Here is a 17,485-nt window from a genome sequence, read left to right as displayed (position 1 = left end):
CCACTGCAATCGTTGAAACGAGATAAATTAGAATTTATTTTGTTATTATAGAAAAAAATTGTATATATTTATGTTTTTTGTGACAATTGCAAAATTTCGAAACTTTCTGAATGATCGGTTTTGACACCTTTGAAGGTGTATCAAACACAATATTCTCCATAAGTTGCAATAGCTTGTGTTATAAAAATAAATACATCGATGAATTAAATTGAGTTTGGTTTTGACACCAAGCGGAAAATACTCAAATAATCATTCGTTAAGAAAATGAACAGTTTAAAGCTTTTAGCTTGTGTTTAAACTGAATAATTGAAGTAAAGGGGATCAGCTATGGCTTGTATCAGTTCAGTTATGGAAGGAATTGAACTGATTCTAGCTTGAACTGATCAAATATGTTTTAGAACAATAGTTAAACAGTTAAGGACACAACACATGTTTATGGATGTTCGGAGACTTTAACTACCTCTTCTACCACCTCGAGTAGGATCTACTAGAAGACTTTGATTTATACAAATATTTGTACAAACTCACTCCAGAAGGACAACACCCAACTAGAATTTCTAGTACTTAAGATTGCAGGCAGCACCTTGCAATCTGCCTGCAATCTACATAATGTTTAACGTCTTTATGTCAAGACTATAAACACAATTTTGATGTCTTTGTGTGAAGACTCATTCAGCTAAACAATAAGCTCAACCCTCTGTATATGTGAGTGATTATGTGTGAATGTGTGAGAACTGATCTAATCAATACAACACGAAGGTGTTCTCACACAGCTTGGGTAACTGCTTCTAGTAAGCTGATATGAGCGTGCCCCCAGTTTTCTTCATATACTGGAATTCAGTTGTAGTTCCTCTCTTATTGTTGTTGATGTGGTTGTTGTTGTTATGTTCAACGGTCTTGGTCGGGTATTTATAGCCGCTCAGCTAACTGTACATGAAGACTCTATAACAATGTCCATTGCATTTGCATGTGCTTCTTTTAGACATGGCTTGTCATTCTGAAAACTGTTTTGGAATCTTTTTCTTTTCAGTTTTGCTGCAACGTCCATTATTGTACCTTCGTCTGTGAGGTAGCTTGTACCATGAATATTTGTGTTTAGCTAAATTCCATTAGATTGTCTTGTCGTGACATGCGACTATCTTAATTGCAAATGCTCTGAAATGTCCCGTTGAACTAGTTTTCTGAGATGATCTGGACTGATTTAACTGTATTAGTTCTTTTGTTCAGCCGAGTTCTTTATCAGTTGAGCTCTTCATCAGTTGGAAAGGCTTTTGAAGGTCTATATTTGAATCATTTATCAGCTGGACAATCAGTTGAAATGTTCTTTGATATATCAGCTAAGCTGGTTCAGTTTTGACAATCAGTTAGAGTCTCGACAGCTTCAGTTTTGGCTTTACTAACTGATTAATTTGCGACCTGATCACTTTTAGCTTTCTACGCGCTAGGTAATTTTGTTAAAAACAAAGTAATAAGTTTTATTAACATCAAAATTAAGATTGTGAACATAAGATGCTCCAACAGTTTCCTCACTTGCATCACTAAAATTAAAAGAATTGTTAAAATAATTATCAAGATTCTGACTGGGACTTGAGGACCCTCGTGCACGTTTCGTTCGTTCTCTTAATAAAGTTGTGTTTTAGTAAGTTTAGAAGTAATATTACTAATGGTAGTGGATTATGTTTCCTGTGAAACATATTATCCACCATATTTGATGTTATATTCATTATAAATATCATATAAATGAGTTTTAATATTAAACAAAATCAATGAGATATTAGGAATCGTTTTCGTAACATGGTCTAAAGATTCATAATATAATGCAACTTTTCTTGTAAGCCATCTAATTTAAGTCTAGGATCTAAAACAAAAACGTATAAAAATATTTCAGGAATTTGTAAAAAAAATATTTTTTTCCATTTTTTTCATGACATAGATACATTAAACTAAATCATCATCATTAGATTTAATATGTTCACTAAAAATATATGCAATGTTGACAATATGTTAAAACTAAATGAGAAATATGATGATAAATATCGGATAATTGGTTACCAGCATCATGAAAAACTTTTAAAATTTTACAAATACTAGTGCATGTGTTCCATTGATTTGAGAACAAACAAATATTACGAGCTTGAACATGTTGTTGAAAAATGTACATAATAAATCTTTAATTCAAAAAAATAATAATAACAATTTATATGTTGAATTCCTACGAGTGTGGACGTCTCGTGCAAATCTTTTATGTCTCATACCATTTATTTTGCAAAATTTGCTCCATTGTTTCATAACTTATGGTTGTGTCCATAAATAATGAATCACGTTCCTAATTGGTTGAACATGTGATGATAAATTTTTTAATCAATCATGAGAACACAAATTTAAAATATGACATGTGCACTTAACATAAAAAAATTTACCACCTAAGATGGTTTATGTATTTCAATAAGTTAACTAATATTATAAGTATTTGCACTGATATTTTAAGATTACACCTTCTTATTTATAACTTAACATTAATTATCCATATATTTCGCCTTCTTATTATCTTCTATTATCTGATTATATTTAATTAAAGTTATGTCTCAGCTGAAAATATTTTAATTGATTTCATCAAGTATTATTTAAATTACAAGCATACCCTCATTTAACTATATTTTCAAAATTCAATCCTATATTTATCTATGTTTTCAATTTTTTAGATAGTCTATCATATCTAACCAAAAGTATGCAAAAAATCATTAATTCGAAAATAATAAAATTTATCATATTTAAATAAATATTTTAACTATATAAGCACTCAAAATATTTAAATTATCACTAGTTCTATATAAAGGGATAGCCTAATTTTGATAGAAATTCACGTTTTCACATATTAATAAAGATATATAAATGGTTCGAGTTATACATGGACATGTCTATATATATATATATATATATATATATATATATATATATATATATATATATATATATATATATATATATATATATATATATATATATATAATGTGATTATTTCATTGTTTATCTATTTTATTGTGTTATATAATAATGTGATGTTGTTATTTCACTGTTTATATATTTTTATTTTGTTATATAATAATTATATATATATTTGTATAATGTCACAATATTATATAAAGGAGTCACTGACACTTCATTATAATAATGTGATGTGATATACATAATTATTTAAACATTATTAACATTATATACATCATATTATTACCATAAAATTTACATATACACATTTATTTTTTTAATATTTTGTAACGCTCATAAACAACTAGTTTTTACCCTATAAATATGATTTTACAAACGCATTCAATCACTCCAAACTTACTCTTCCTCCTTAAAAATTTCTTTCATCAAAATTTTCGAATAAGAAGAAGATGGTTCTTTCAAAGTTATTTCGTATAATTATTTTGGTTATTATACTCACTAGTCTTGCATTTACCGGAGAATATCTGCATCGCGTTTTTTCTTTATTTTTAAGAATATTTGTACTTATAATTTATCCGTTACTTTGTATTGCTATATTAATAGATTTAGAACTTAAGTAATAAAATACATTGTTATTTTTATAGTATCACCATGTCAAATTTGGCAAAGCTCGAATTTGTTGCGCTCGACATTACGGGAAAAAATTATATGACATGGACTCTCGATGTAGAAATGCACCTTCATTCATTGGGTCTAAATGAGACCATTAAAGAAAATGGTATCTCATCATCACAAGAAAAAATAAAAGCTATGATATTTTTGCGTCGACATCTTCATGAATGACTAAAATGTGAATATCTCATTGAAAAAGATCTCATAACTTTATAGAAAGGATTAAAGGAAAATTTGAACATATGATAGAAGTTATACTTCCAACCGCCCGTGATGAATGAAATACGTTAATATTCCAAAATTTTAAGAAAGTCAGTTATTACAATTCGACAATGTATCAAATAATCTTGTAATTAAAATTTTTTGGACATGAGGTTACAGAATCAGAAATGCTTGAAAAATATTTTTCACTTTTCATGTATCAAATATAACTCTACAATAACAATATAGAGTGCATGGATTTGCGACATATTGTAAACTTATCTCATGTCTTTTTGATGGCTGAAAAGAACAACGAGCTGCTAATGAGAAATCATCAGTCCCAACCCACTGGATCAACATCATTTCAGAAATAAATGTTGTAAGTAAAAATTAATTTAAACCTGGAAACCAAAATCAAAGTCAAAGACAAGGATTTGGTTGAGGTCAAAATCGAGGTCGTGGTCGTGGTCGTGGTCGTGGAAGTGGTCGTGGAAGTGATCGTGGTCGTGGCTGTGGTTTTGAAAACAATCGAGTTAGTTACTTCTATAACTCATCTCAAAAGGGCGTCACGAACCACCCACTAAAAAGGCATCATGAGAACATGAGTGTTAATGAAAATCACTCAAAACGATTTGAAAGTTTTTGTTTTAGATGCGGCAATCCAGGACATTGGTTTCGTATTTGTCGAGCCTTCGAGCACATTTGTAAGCTCTATAAAGAATCAATAAAGGGAGAAAAAAAAAGAGATAAACTTCACTGAACAAAGTGACTATTTGAGTTATTCAACTCATTTTGACGCTGAAGATTTTCTGAATGATTTATCTGAAAATGATCAATATATTAGTGGAATATAAATATAAAATATTTTATTTTTCATGTGCTCATATACTAATGTTTTAATGTATAATTATGATATACGTTATATTTTCCAATAAATTACATATATATTGTCAGCAATTTTTTTTCATTGTATAATTTTTTAAGTTCAAACATGAAAAATGCTATGAAATAAGCTAAACAATGAACTAATCTCATGGAAGTTTACATACTTGACAGTGGTACAACACACACTATTCTCCGAGATAAAAGATATTTTTGGAACTAAAACCAACAAAAATAATGGTGATTACAATATCAAGTCATGTAGACTTGATTAAAGGTTGTGATAAAGTACAATTTTTGTTACTTAATGATACGAAATTTCTGATAAATGATGTTTTGTATTCACCACAATCGAAAAGAAATTTGTTGAGTTTTAATGACATATATTCCCATGGCTATGATACTCAGACAATAAATGAAGGAAATGAGACATATGAGTGTCTTACCACATATAAATCGGGAAAAAAAATATGTAGTTGAAAAAAATACCAATGCTTTATATTGGATTGCATTATACATATCTAAGTCCAATTAAATCAAGCATGGTAATTGATAATTCTTCAGTATTAATCAATTGGCATGATCGATTAGGACATCCTGATTCAACAATGATGCGAAAAATTATAGAAAATACACATGATCATTCGCTGAAGACCAAAAGGTATTTCAAAATAATAAGTTTCAATGCAAATCATGTTCTCTTGGAAAACTTATTATAAGACCATCATCAGCTAAAATCCAAACTGAATCACCATGTTTCTTGAACGTATTCAGGGTGATATTTGTGGACCAATTCATCCACTATATATAACATTTATATATATTATCGTATTGATCGGTGTCTCTAGGAGATGGTCATATGTATATGTATTATATATTTGGAATGTGGCATTTGCAAGATTACTTGCTCAAATAATAAAATTGTGGAATCAATTTCTCAATTATACAATCAAGAAAATTAAACTTGATAATACAGATGCATTTATTTTTCAGACTTTCAATGATTATTGTATGTCAAATTGAATCATGTTGAGTATCTTGTTGCTCATTACATAGACAAAATGGATTAGCTGAATAATTGATTAAACGTCTACAACTGATTGTTAGACCAATGATTTTGAAAACAGAACTCCCTGTTTCTATATAGGGACATGCAATTTTACACGCTGCTGCATTAATTCACATCAGACCAAGTGCATATTATAAATACTCTCCATTGCAGCTTGCCTTTAGTAAAGAACCAGACATTTCTCATCTAAGAATTTTTTGATGTATGATATATATGACTATTGCACCGCCTCAATGAACAAAAAATGTGACCTCAAAGAAATATCAAATTTTATATTGGTTATGATATCCAATCAATCATTTGATATCTTGAGCCTCAGACATGCGATGTGTTTATAGCACGTCTTGCTGATTGTCATTTTAATGAGGATATCATCTCAATGTTATGGAGAGAAAAGAGACATATCGAAAAGGAAAACATGGTATACATCATCATTGTTAGGTCTGGATCTAAGCACTAAATAATGTGAAAAAGATGTACAACAAATTGTGCACTTGCAAATGATAGAAAATCAAATACCAGATGTATTTGCAGACTCAAAAAGGATAAATAAATCATATATACATTCTGTAAATGCCCCTACTCGAATTGAAATTCCAAAAAAACAAATTGAAGACATTCATGATGTTATAAAACGATTGGAAGCATGGAAGACCAATCGGTTCCGATGATAAAAATCATCAAAAAAGAAAATGCACATAGAAACACGATGATCACAAATAAAGATGATATTCCGGCAGAAATACATGATGATGAAAAATATTCTGTTAAAACCACAAACTGATGAGAATCGTTAAATCTCTATCAACTATATTAATATTGGGAAAATATGGAACAAAAAAGATATAAAAGAAATTGATTAGATATTTGCTTTCAATGTGACATTTGAATGAAGATCATGAACCAAAATCTTTTGGTGAATGTAAAAATCGACATGACTGGATAAAATAGAAAAACATCATCCATGTTGAATTGGATTCGCTAAATAAACGTAATGTTTTTGGACCTGTAGTTCTTACACCTAAATGTGTAAAACCTGTTGGGTACAAATGGATTTTTATTCGAAATCGAAATGAGAAAAATAAAATAGTAAGATATAAAGTTCGACTTGTTGCTCAGAGTTTTTCTCAAATATCTGGAATTGATTATGAAGAAACATATTCTCCTGTTATGGATGCAATTGTGTTATACTTGAAGGAAGAATTTGAAATGACTTAAAAAACAAAGAATTGTCTGAGTTTGCAAATTGAACAAAAAAATGTGAAATATTTGTCCGCCAGTCAAATTATACAAAAAAGATCCTTAAACGTTTTGTTATGGATAAATCAAATCCTTCAAGTACTTCAATGGTTATTATAAGATTGTTAAACATAGAAAATGATATATTCCGTCCATGTGAAGATGATGAAGTTATTCTTGGTCCAGAAATACCATATCTAAGTGTTATTGGTGTCCTTATGTTTCTTATAAATTGTACATGACCAGACATATCTTTTGCTATAAATTTATTAGCAAGATTTAGCTCATATCCAACAAAGAGATACTGAAACGAAATTAAATATATATTCTATTATCTACGAGGACGACAGACTTGAGTACTTTTGTATTCAAAAGATATCAATCAAAGTATAATTGGTTATGTTGATACTGGGTACTTACATGATCCACATAAAAGCACGTTCTCAAATCGGATATTTATTTATTGTGAAGGTACCACAATTTCTTGGCGTTCACAGAAACAAACATTCTTAACAACTTCATCAAATCAAGCCGAGATTATTGCACTACATGAGGCAAGCCGTGAACGTGTGTGGCTAAAATCAATGACCAAATATATCCAAATCTCATGCGGATTGTCATTCGACTAAAAGCTTGACACTATATGAAGATTGTAAGGCCCGAGAATTTGTTTACCGTAATCTGAGATTAGTCTGAAATGATTTATTGACTAATTGATGTAATATAGACGGAACAGATTAGATCGGAAAAGACGGGAAAAGACGCGAAATATATGTGCGAGAGTGTGCATTCGCGCACATGCGCGATGAGATGCGTGGGTCATGCGCCGAACGTCCAGAGAGCTGGGCGCATATGCGCCGGATGGTATGCGCATTTGCGCGAGGGACCATGTGCTGAGACAGTAGGTCTCATGCATATGCGCGGTGTCAGTGCGCGCATATGCGCGAGCACTCCAGTAAACAAGGAGACGGAACAGAGCATTACGCGCACGCGCACCTGCGCGAGATAGACAGAAAGTGTGGCGCATATGCGCGGGGTAGAGTCGCGCATATGCGCAGGGTGGATAAATGTGGAAGGCCGAACCTTTGGCGCATATGCGCGGCATTATGGGAGCATATGCGCCAGTCATGCAGCACGTAAACTCGCCACTTGTTTGTATGGGGCGACGTGTATATATATATACATACAAACGTAAATTTTCAGAAAAAGGAAACGAATAGCTGGGGAAAAGCTTTAAAACTTCTTCGATATTTATTTTGCGATTTACGAGCGAACCGTCTGTTTGATTTTGAATCCAACTTCAGTACTGTATTCCTAGCGACGACAGCTACAACTGGACGTAATTTTTGTTACGTTTAGACATGATTTGAAATTATGATATTGTTAGAGTTGAATAGGATTCATATATGATGTTCTTGTCGTGTTAGACATCATAGAATCAAAGTCAGATTGAAGAAAGGATTAGTTATGTAATTGTTATGATTTTTGGAGTCGATTAGACTGAGATTTCATATCAGATATGTATTGTTATTGGGATTATGAGTTGAATTGATATCGATTATGAGTTCTGGTATTATATCTGTGGTGTTTGGACTGACGGGGTTATCGAGATAGTATTGTTATGCCGTCAAAACATCAGTGGATTGATATTGATCAGTTTCAGTAGTGCCTTCGATTATATCGGGATATTATCGATATGGATTAAATTGTATATGATCCGATACTGAGCAGTTTATGTTTTAATTTGAATATCGAACAGAACAGATTCTGAATTGAGATATATATTGATATTGTGTCTGTTCGGCATTGTTATTATCAGATTGAGAATGGACAGAGTTGAATTCGAGACTTCATCTTCGTCAGAACGGGAAGATAAATGTATAAGTCAATGTGGTATTGGGAGATCGACTTGAGTCAGCTTGGACTTGAGTTTCCCTAAATCACATACTTTATTTTATTGCATTGATATTTGCATGTATTGATTGATATACTTGTTCTCTTGATATATAGATAGCATGTATTAAAGTACTTGTTTTCTTGATATATAGACAACAGGTATTAGTCGAGTAATCTTGTAACAGAAGTGCCTGTTAGTGGCGGGATCGCCACGGGCACATTGCACGATGTTACAGGATAATGTATTGGCGATAGAGCCAAAGTCTGTCACTGGAGGATTGGCTATTGATGTGGATAGAATTTGGGTTTCTTCTATTACTGTTGATCGATGTCGTATCGGTGTGGATAGAATTGGAGCTTCTTCTATTACTGGTGATCGATATTATATCGGTGTGGATAGAATGAGAGTTCCTTCTATTACTGATGATCGATACCATATCGGTGTGGATAGAATCAGACCTTTTTCTATTTCTGGTGATCGATACTTTATCGACGTGGATAGAACTGGAGTCTTTTCTATTACTGTTGGTCGATATAGGAATGCCAACTTCTAGAAACCGGGATCCCTAGACTAGGATTGAGTCTAGTCTAAATTGTGTAGCTACGAGTATAGTCGACAGTTTGATATTAGTTATGTTTCCGATTTGATACATATTGCTGTTACCTGTTACATGCTTTATATTTGTTTATATGATTGCATGTTTCGTTGATTTATACTGGGATTTATTCTCACCGGAATTATCCGGCTGTTGTCTTGTCTGTATGTGTACCTGACAACAGGTGAGACAGGTTCAGGGTCAAGAAGAGAACGAGGCTTGCCTAGATAGCGTGGAGATCCGAGCTTTGAAGCAACTTAGTATTCAACACTGATATGTAGTTGAACCTAGTTGAATTCTTGTAGATAACACAGGATTATATGTTTATGTTTAATATGTAATTTGAGGTACATTACATTACGTTTCCACTTTGCATTTAAAAAAAAAAAATTAGACCCTGTTTATACTAATTGATTAATTAGTCCCAATGATGATTTCGAATATGATTAGTGTCCGGGTCCCCACAAAGATAATGATGCATGTGTTGCTCAAATGAAAGAAGGATACGCAAAAAGCGACAAAACTAAACATATTCACCCTAAGTTCTTCGCATTCACCCAAGAGCTTGAGAAGAATACAGATATTGATATTCGTTATATTCAATCAAGTGAAAACTCATCAGATCTCTTTACAAAGACATTTCCAACTACAATATTCAAAAAGCATATATATAATATTGAGATGCGCAATCTACGGAATTTGTAAAGAATTGTTCTTGTTAACATGAGGGGAGTTTACTTGACTGCACTATTTTTCCCTTATTATGATTTTTATCCCAATAGGTTTTTTCTTAGTAAGATTTTTAACGAGACAATATGAAAACACGTAATGAAGACAATCATTGTATCATGATTATCATCACAAGGGTGAGTGTTGAAAATAAGAGTTGAAATTATTAAATGTTAAAAATAAGAGTCGTAAATATTGAAAATTAACGTGTGATATTGTATATAATGATGTATTTATTTTTGGATTATTTTCAAAGAAATTCTATAAATAGGTCTCTCACGAAAAAAAAAACACAATTGAGTGGAATTTTTTTATAAAATGTAACTTTATATATTTTATGAGTTTGATATTTTTATTTTTTAACGTAAATTTTTATTTTTAACATATATAATAATAATATACTGTTGAGAAAATACGTGAATAATATTGGGACGCCAAACAAAATGTCGGTTAAAATAAAACCCTGATCTCCCTTAAATTAACCTAATTCCGGGAACCAAAGAATTTTCTTCAAGGAAAAAATCAGACACCAGAGCAAGGGATGCCGGGATTGACTTGCAACGCTTGCAACAAGGAATTCCTTGACGATTCTGAGCAGAAGCTTCACTATAAATCTGAGTGGCACCGTTACAATCTTAAACGGAAGGTGAGCCGTCGTCGATTCCTTTTCATAACCTTATTGTATGTGTTTGATTTTGTTTATATTTATGGGATTTCTTTTACTCGATACTTCACATCATATTTCATGTGTTATAAGTTGTGAAAGGAGGAGTCTTTTCTTTTTTGGCTTTTGTTTAATAAGTTGTTGATGGGTTGCTTATTGTACGGAGCTCATATTTGTATGAATTTATGGTGACTCTTGGTGAATGATTGGTTCTCTACCGCAGATAATGAGCATAGAAAGATAGCTGTTTGTAAAAAAATTGACATTTGATGTTATTTGTGGAAGAATATTCAATATTGTAATGTGAGGTGATTAGAGAATGAAAGGTTGGATATTTTATATGATCGAGGAAAGCACATGATCAAAGTAAAATTCAGCATGTTGTCTTGAATTTGAACAGCTTACTAGTGAACACAGGGTGTCTGAACTTGAAGGATATGGATTGCCTGTGTTTGGGACCCTAGGAAGAGTTCCTTACTTGCTTATTTTATGAACAAGATATTCTAGTCACTCATTACTCGACCAAATACATGATTGACATGATGATATAAAACTTTATTGTAGAAACACAGCGCTGAATTTTAGAAGTGCTGGTATTTATCGCCTTTGTTTGAAGCTGGCGTTTTGAGTAAGATCATGATCGCCCATGTTTTTTTCGCTTATAGTTTCATGTTAAATTGAGTGTGAAAGCAAGTAGCTGTTAGTATGGACATTTTAGTTGTCTTCCATGATTGAATAATTTGAAATTCTTGTCTTAGGTATTGCTCCAGAGCCATCGTATCTGTATTCTGCTGCTGTGTGTTTCTTAAATTTCTCCTGATGCTTTAATTAAGTTCCTGGTTTCGTTCAGGTTGCAGGTGTTCCTGGAGTGACTGAAACACTTTTTCTAGCTAGACAATCTGCACTTGCAGAAGAGCAAAATAAATCAGATGAAACTCCCCTCCTGTATAGTTGTGGACTTTGTGGAAAGGGATACAGAAGTTCTAAAGCCCACGAACAACATCTAAAATCTAAGAGTCACTTATCACGCTCTTCTGAATCAACAACTGGCGAAGATGAGGGAAGTACAATTATTAAGCCGCTTCCACGTGTTCCAAAGGTGCCTTTGCATCGTTCGGTACCAGAGGATGACGATAGTGAAGAGAGTGAATGGGAAGAGGTTGATGATATGGAGGAAGACTTGGCTGGTGAAGCCAGTGATTCTAGGGCCAAACTCAGGGTGAACGAGAGTCCTGATAATGATGATATGGATGAGGATGATTATAAGTTGGATCCAACTTGCTGCTTTATGTGTGATTTAGAGCATGATTCAGTGGAGAACTGTATGGTTCACATGCACAAGAAACATGGGTTCTTCATACCTGACATTGAGTATCTGAAGGATCCTAAAGGTCTTCTTACTTATCTCAGCCTCAAGGTATTAAATGTGTTTTTTTATCAAGGACGATTTTGTTTTCCACTATATTATTTCCTCCAAATGTTCACGGTGTTTCATTAATTTTATCTTTCGCGCTTCTTTAAAGTTTAAATCTTGATGCCTGAACCCACACAGGTTAAAAAGGATTTGATGTGTTTGTATTGCAATGAGAGATGTCATCCATTCTCCAGTATCGAAGCCGTTCGGAAGCATATGGAGGCAAAAAGCCACTGCAAAGTGCATTATGGTGATGGAAGTGAAGAGGAGGAAGCAGAGATAGAAGTGTTTTATGATTATAGCAGCAGGTTTTTATGACACCAAGAAACTACGTAGTTGTGTATGAATAAATTATACATGCGAACTTGTAACCTAACCTAGTTGGTTCTTTTTTGTTCATGCGTATAAAGTTTTGTTGACGAGGAAGGCAAGCAGCTGGTTGTGGCTGATGACATGGAGAAAGATGTTGAACTTGGTAGTGGTGGCTCTGAGTTAATTATTACCCGAAGAATTGGCGGCACAACCCTGACCAAAATGATCGGTTCAAGAGAATTTTTAATATATTACCGCCAGAAACCACGGCCAACTCCTGCAAATAGCGCCATTACTGCCGCCAAATTGGCCTCTAGGTATGTGAAATGACTGGATAGATCATTACTTCCTACTCCTAAAAGTAAAATAAAACTGGATAGTTAAGTGAAATTATACAATTTGCCCACAGGTATAGGAGCATGGGTCTGGCAACAGTGCAATCAAGAGAACACGTACTCAGGATGAAGGTAATGAAAGCAATGAATCGGTCTGGTATTGACGCCATGCGCTCTAAGATTGGTATGAAGAGTAATGTTATACGCAACCTCCCCAACAACGTTCCGTATTAGTTCTTGTTGTATCTGTTATAGATGTGCGGTGAAGAAAAAGATTGTTATTCATATTCTTCTGTTCATTCATATAACTACTGCATGCACACCTCAATACTGTCGCAAAGTTACATTTGTGACGGGTTAATGTGTAATCTACTTTATTTTAATTAATTTTTTTTTAAAAAAAAAACTATGAAATAGCATAAGAAAAAGCATACTTTCCTGTCTAAGTATACTTTTGATTCATATGACTGCTGTATGCTCACCTCAATTAAGTTGAGATCGTTGAGTGTAATAATTGTCGGGAAAAAAAGATAAGGATAAGGTTGATATTATAGCTTTTCAAAAATTATGATAAAAAGATAATGGGAAGTGGTTGAGTATAATTGGGGGGTCGCTTTAATTTGTGGGCATGCCGACCATTTTTATTTTAAAGTTCGACATATTTAAAAATTTTAAGACATACAGGGAATTTATTAATAACTCCAAAATTTATAATTTATACAAACTTTTCACCCGATTATACTAGAACATTGTAAGCTCCATATATGATATCTCCAAATGAGTGTGTTCTTAAAATTTCGTTTGTTCATATTTCTTAAAAATATATTTTGTTCAAAATAAATGGTGTATGGTTGTTTTCCTTTTTAAGAATCGTACTAAAAAAATATGAAGTCAGAAATAGAAAAAAGTGTAACCGACCTTGTTGAAATCGAACGTTTGTCGTTTTACTAAAAACTATAGTTGGTGATAACGATGCAACTCATATATTTTCACTATGATACCAGTTGTAGGATCAAATGCTTGTCACTTTACCAAAAGTTATAGCTGGTGGTGATAGTGCAACTCAAATATTTTAAACCGTATAGCATCTCAAAAATCATGTTTCAATTGATCTACATAACATGAATAATTATTACACCTGACCTACTTTTAGACTTTTTCTTTAAAAAAGGATACTTATGTCAAAAAAATTACTAAAATTGATTGGTTAGAATTAGTTGCGTGACTTAAATTTATAATCTCGTACATAAATGAGAAAAAAAGTCACGTGTTTATGGTAATGGGACTAAAATCATGATGATATTTTCAAGAATTTGTATTACATAAAGTATTAAAATATTAATAGCTTTAAAAGGGTTATTATAAACGAAATATGTACATAATGAAGTTTCATTATTCGCACGCTAAATTAATTATTTCATGATCCCAATTAGGGATTTTTTTTGTCTAAGTAACTTGTCAAATTTTGATCGTATTAACTTTTAATTTTCAACTATTTTGTTTTAATTACTGATACATTATCGCATATGTCAACAATTTCGGATGTCATGTCAACATTTCTCGGTGCTAGTACTCCAACAAAATAAAATAAAAAGCAAAAAATAAAAAATAAAAAAAAATCAATGTTATCAACGAAACCCAAGCGTTGAATACTTAGCGGATCGAAACTCGAAATAGAACAAGTTACTAGACCAAAAGCGTTATTTTCCCATCAAAATTAAAATTCTTCAATAAATTGACTGATTTACCACAATTTTAAAACTGTTCAAAGTTGGAAATAATAATAACTAATTAATTTGCGTATGAAAAATTCATCCTTCGATCCTGAAATCAAGTTGTTCCCACTTCTGAATAGGGTCCCTTGTCAGGTAGAATAACCATTCCTTAGAGCTTATGAATCTGAATGAAAGAAGAGTTTGAAGCCAATATTACAATCTTTATTTCATCCAAAGAAAAAAAACAGAACAACAAAAATTTTATTTTTGAAATTATTATTAAAAAATTTATTATCATAGTACTATTCTAAATAAATATTTTTTAAAAAAAAATTAGATTTCAAGATTTATGTATATATATGTGTGTGTCATGCTATCACCACAGAAAATAAGTAACCTTTAGTTTTCCCTTCCGATCTCTATTTTCTTGATCATAAGTATTTGATTCTAATTAATTATGGCCGGAATCGCTTTCGGAGGATTCGATGACTCGTTCAGCATTTCCTCGTTGAAGGCATACATCGCCGAGTTCATATCAACGCTGCTCTTTGTCTTTGCCGGTGTTGGCTCCGCCATGGCTTACAGTTGAGGCTTAAGAATTTAGTCGATAATCAGGATTGATATATACAAAATCTTTATATTTTTAAAAATATTTCACGTGAAATTTGAAGCTATTTTATCTGAATATCTATGTGTGGCATGCATAACCATTGCTACGCCTAACGTCCTAGATTTCATTGTTCTTGACAGACAAGTTGACAATAGATGCTGCCCTCGATCCAGACGGGCTGGTGGCAGTGGCTGTTTGCCACGGATTCGCTCTTTTCGTGGCGGTGGCGGTAGGAGCAAACATCTCCGGTGGCCATGTCAACCCTGCCGTCACATTCGGTTTGGCTGTTGGCGGCCAGATCACTGTCCTCACGGGTATCTTCTACTGGGTTGCTCAGAATTTGGGATCCATTGTAGCGTGTTTATTGCTTAAAGTCGTCACAGGAGGCTTGGTAAGTCTAATTATGACATTTTAAGTTAGTGTCTATATTGAATTACTTCTAGCCTGAAAGAAAGAACGATCATAATAATAGGAGAATTAATGTCATTGTGAAATATCGATATTGTTAAAATTTTTTACTGTTTTCAAATCTTGATCACAAATACTTCTGAAAATGTAAATGAACAAGAGTTTGTTTGCTCAAGATTTGAAAACATGAAAATATATGTGTCCAAGATTTGAACACACAATATGTTGATAGATATTTTTTTATGAGGTTTTTAGCGATCCTGGGATTTCAGGAGTAATGTATGAAACTAACCATAATAATATAATGCTGGCAAAATAGAAACGATGAAGTATACTTTTTATATCAGTATTATCTAAAGCATAACTATTAATAACCACGAATTTGAAAAAACTTCTAAATTCTAAATGAGGAGAAGCCAACAAAATTCCTCAGTTTCTGAACCTTGGGATGAATATCGGGCATGCAGGCTATCCCAACCCATGGTGTGGCTGCTGGAGCCGTCGAAGGAGTTATAATGGAAATAATTATCACATTTGCCTTAGTCTACACAGTCTATGCTACGGCAGCGGATCCGAAGAAAGGCTCGTTGGGCACCATTGCACCGATTGCTATTGGATTTATTGTGGGTGCAAACATCTTGGCTGCGGGACCATTTTCCGGTGGGTCGATGAACCCCGCCCGATCTTTTGGACCCGCCGTTGTTAGTGGGGACTACTCCGGAAATTGGATCTATTGGGTCGGGCCACTTATTGGCGGAGGATTGGCTGGGACCATCTACAGTAATATATTCATGCATCGTGAGCACATATCACTTACGAATGAGTTCTAAGGTTGATTTTTGAATGTTTTATGCAATTTTTGTAATGTTTGTGGTGGATAATGAGATGTCCCTTTTGATAAGGGATTCTTTTGTAATAAGAGAGAGTTGAGGGGATTTGTTTTCTTTTTCATCTTTTTGTTTTTATTGAATTTGGTTTGCAGCCTTTGGATCCATTTTCTTGGTGTCTTGTTTGCTTGGTGAAAAGATATTGAATTTGGTGAGGATTTTACGCTTTTGTTTTTTGATTTTTGAAGCTTACAATCAAGAAACATATTATATCCCGGACATATTCAATGAAAGGGTAATGATCATGTGTGAAGTAAATGAAAATTTATTCTTTGTAGAAAATTTGAATCAAATTTAGAGTTTTAATAAAAATAATGTCTCATGAATGTGAGACTGTCTTTTGGCTCTCCACATTCTTAAGTTAGTTGTGGTTCATTATTGTAGAATTGTCTTTTGACTTTCCACATTCTTGAGTTAATTGAGGACTTTTGGCTCTTCATATTCTTGAGTTAATGAGAAGATTAATTGAGTTAATTAATCTTGCATGACTCTTGACATGCATTTTGTGGCTTATAAATAGTGTGTTCATTTCTTCATTTCAAACAAATGAAAATCTTATCTCTTTCAAGCATTATTTTGCATTTCATATTGCTGGCTTTTCGTTTGGCATCTGTTATATTTTGGTGATAAAGTGAAGGTACGTTTACAGTTCGCCGTAGTAGTGCTAAATCACTGCTGGTTGTTCCATTATACCCTGGGAAACAGACGTCTAAGACGATCCTCAAAGCACATACAACTATACAAGAGGTGACGAATATGTTTTAAGGACAATGTACTTCGTACAAGCCTCGATTTGGTTTACTTTAAGCTTTGCTATATTGTGTTTTCCTCACCATTTAGTGCACTAGTTTTTACGAACATTTACTGTACTTTATCGTTCGATATATTGTGCAACATTCTCATCGTGAAA

General features: G+C 32.8%; 2 protein-coding genes across 2 annotated transcripts; both read left to right on the top strand.

Annotated features, from left to right (window-relative positions):
- Positions 1 to 10,690: 10,690 nt before the first annotated feature.
- Positions 10,691 to 13,386, top strand: LOC140841106 (cytoplasmic 60S subunit biogenesis factor REI1 homolog 1-like). Its single transcript, XM_073208306.1, has 5 exons — positions 10,691 to 10,876; positions 11,745 to 12,311; positions 12,447 to 12,616; positions 12,719 to 12,937; positions 13,030 to 13,386. Exons 1-5 carry the CDS (start codon positions 10,772 to 10,774, stop codon positions 13,187 to 13,189), a joined length of 1,221 nt encoding a protein of 406 aa, XP_073064407.1. The 5' UTR covers positions 10,691 to 10,771; the 3' UTR covers positions 13,190 to 13,386.
- A 1,521-nt stretch (positions 13,387 to 14,907) lies between these two features.
- On the top strand, positions 14,908 to 16,744 carry LOC140842159 (aquaporin TIP2-1-like). The gene is made up of 3 exons (XM_073209969.1): positions 14,908 to 15,254; positions 15,421 to 15,671; positions 16,156 to 16,744. Exons 1-3 carry the CDS (start codon positions 15,128 to 15,130, stop codon positions 16,516 to 16,518), a joined length of 741 nt encoding a protein of 246 aa, XP_073066070.1. The 5' UTR covers positions 14,908 to 15,127; the 3' UTR covers positions 16,519 to 16,744.
- Positions 16,745 to 17,485: the final 741 nt, after the last annotated feature.

The sequence above is a fragment of the Primulina eburnea genome, chromosome 9 (assembly GCF_022965805.1).
Source record: "Primulina eburnea isolate SZY01 chromosome 9, ASM2296580v1, whole genome shotgun sequence".
In the NCBI taxonomy this organism is placed as follows: Eukaryota; Viridiplantae; Streptophyta; class Magnoliopsida; order Lamiales; family Gesneriaceae; genus Primulina; species Primulina eburnea.
This window is presented reverse-complemented; position numbering and strand designations above follow the sequence as displayed.

What these genes read in the sequence shown, in the direction of transcription:
- LOC140841106 (XM_073208306.1), top strand. Translation starts at nt 10,772, where the DNA reads ATGCCGGGATTGACTTGCAACGCTTGCAACAAGGAATTCCTTGACGAT. An exon ending in TTACTTATCTCAGCCTCAAG is followed by an intron (nt 12,312 to 12,446) that starts GTATTAAATGTG and finishes GAACCCACACAG; the next exon opens with GTTAAAAAGGATTTGATGTG. An exon ending in TTTTATGATTATAGCAGCAG is followed by an intron (nt 12,617 to 12,718) that starts GTTTTTATGACA and finishes ATGCGTATAAAG; the next exon opens with TTTTGTTGACGAGGAAGGCA.
- LOC140842159 (XM_073209969.1), top strand. Translation starts at nt 15,128, where the DNA reads ATGGCCGGAATCGCTTTCGGAGGATTCGATGACTCGTTCAGCATTTCC. An exon ending in TGGCTCCGCCATGGCTTACA is followed by an intron (nt 15,255 to 15,420) that starts GTTGAGGCTTAA and finishes TGTTCTTGACAG; the next exon opens with ACAAGTTGACAATAGATGCT. An exon ending in AAGTCGTCACAGGAGGCTTG is followed by an intron (nt 15,672 to 16,155) that starts GTAAGTCTAATT and finishes TCGGGCATGCAG; the next exon opens with GCTATCCCAACCCATGGTGT.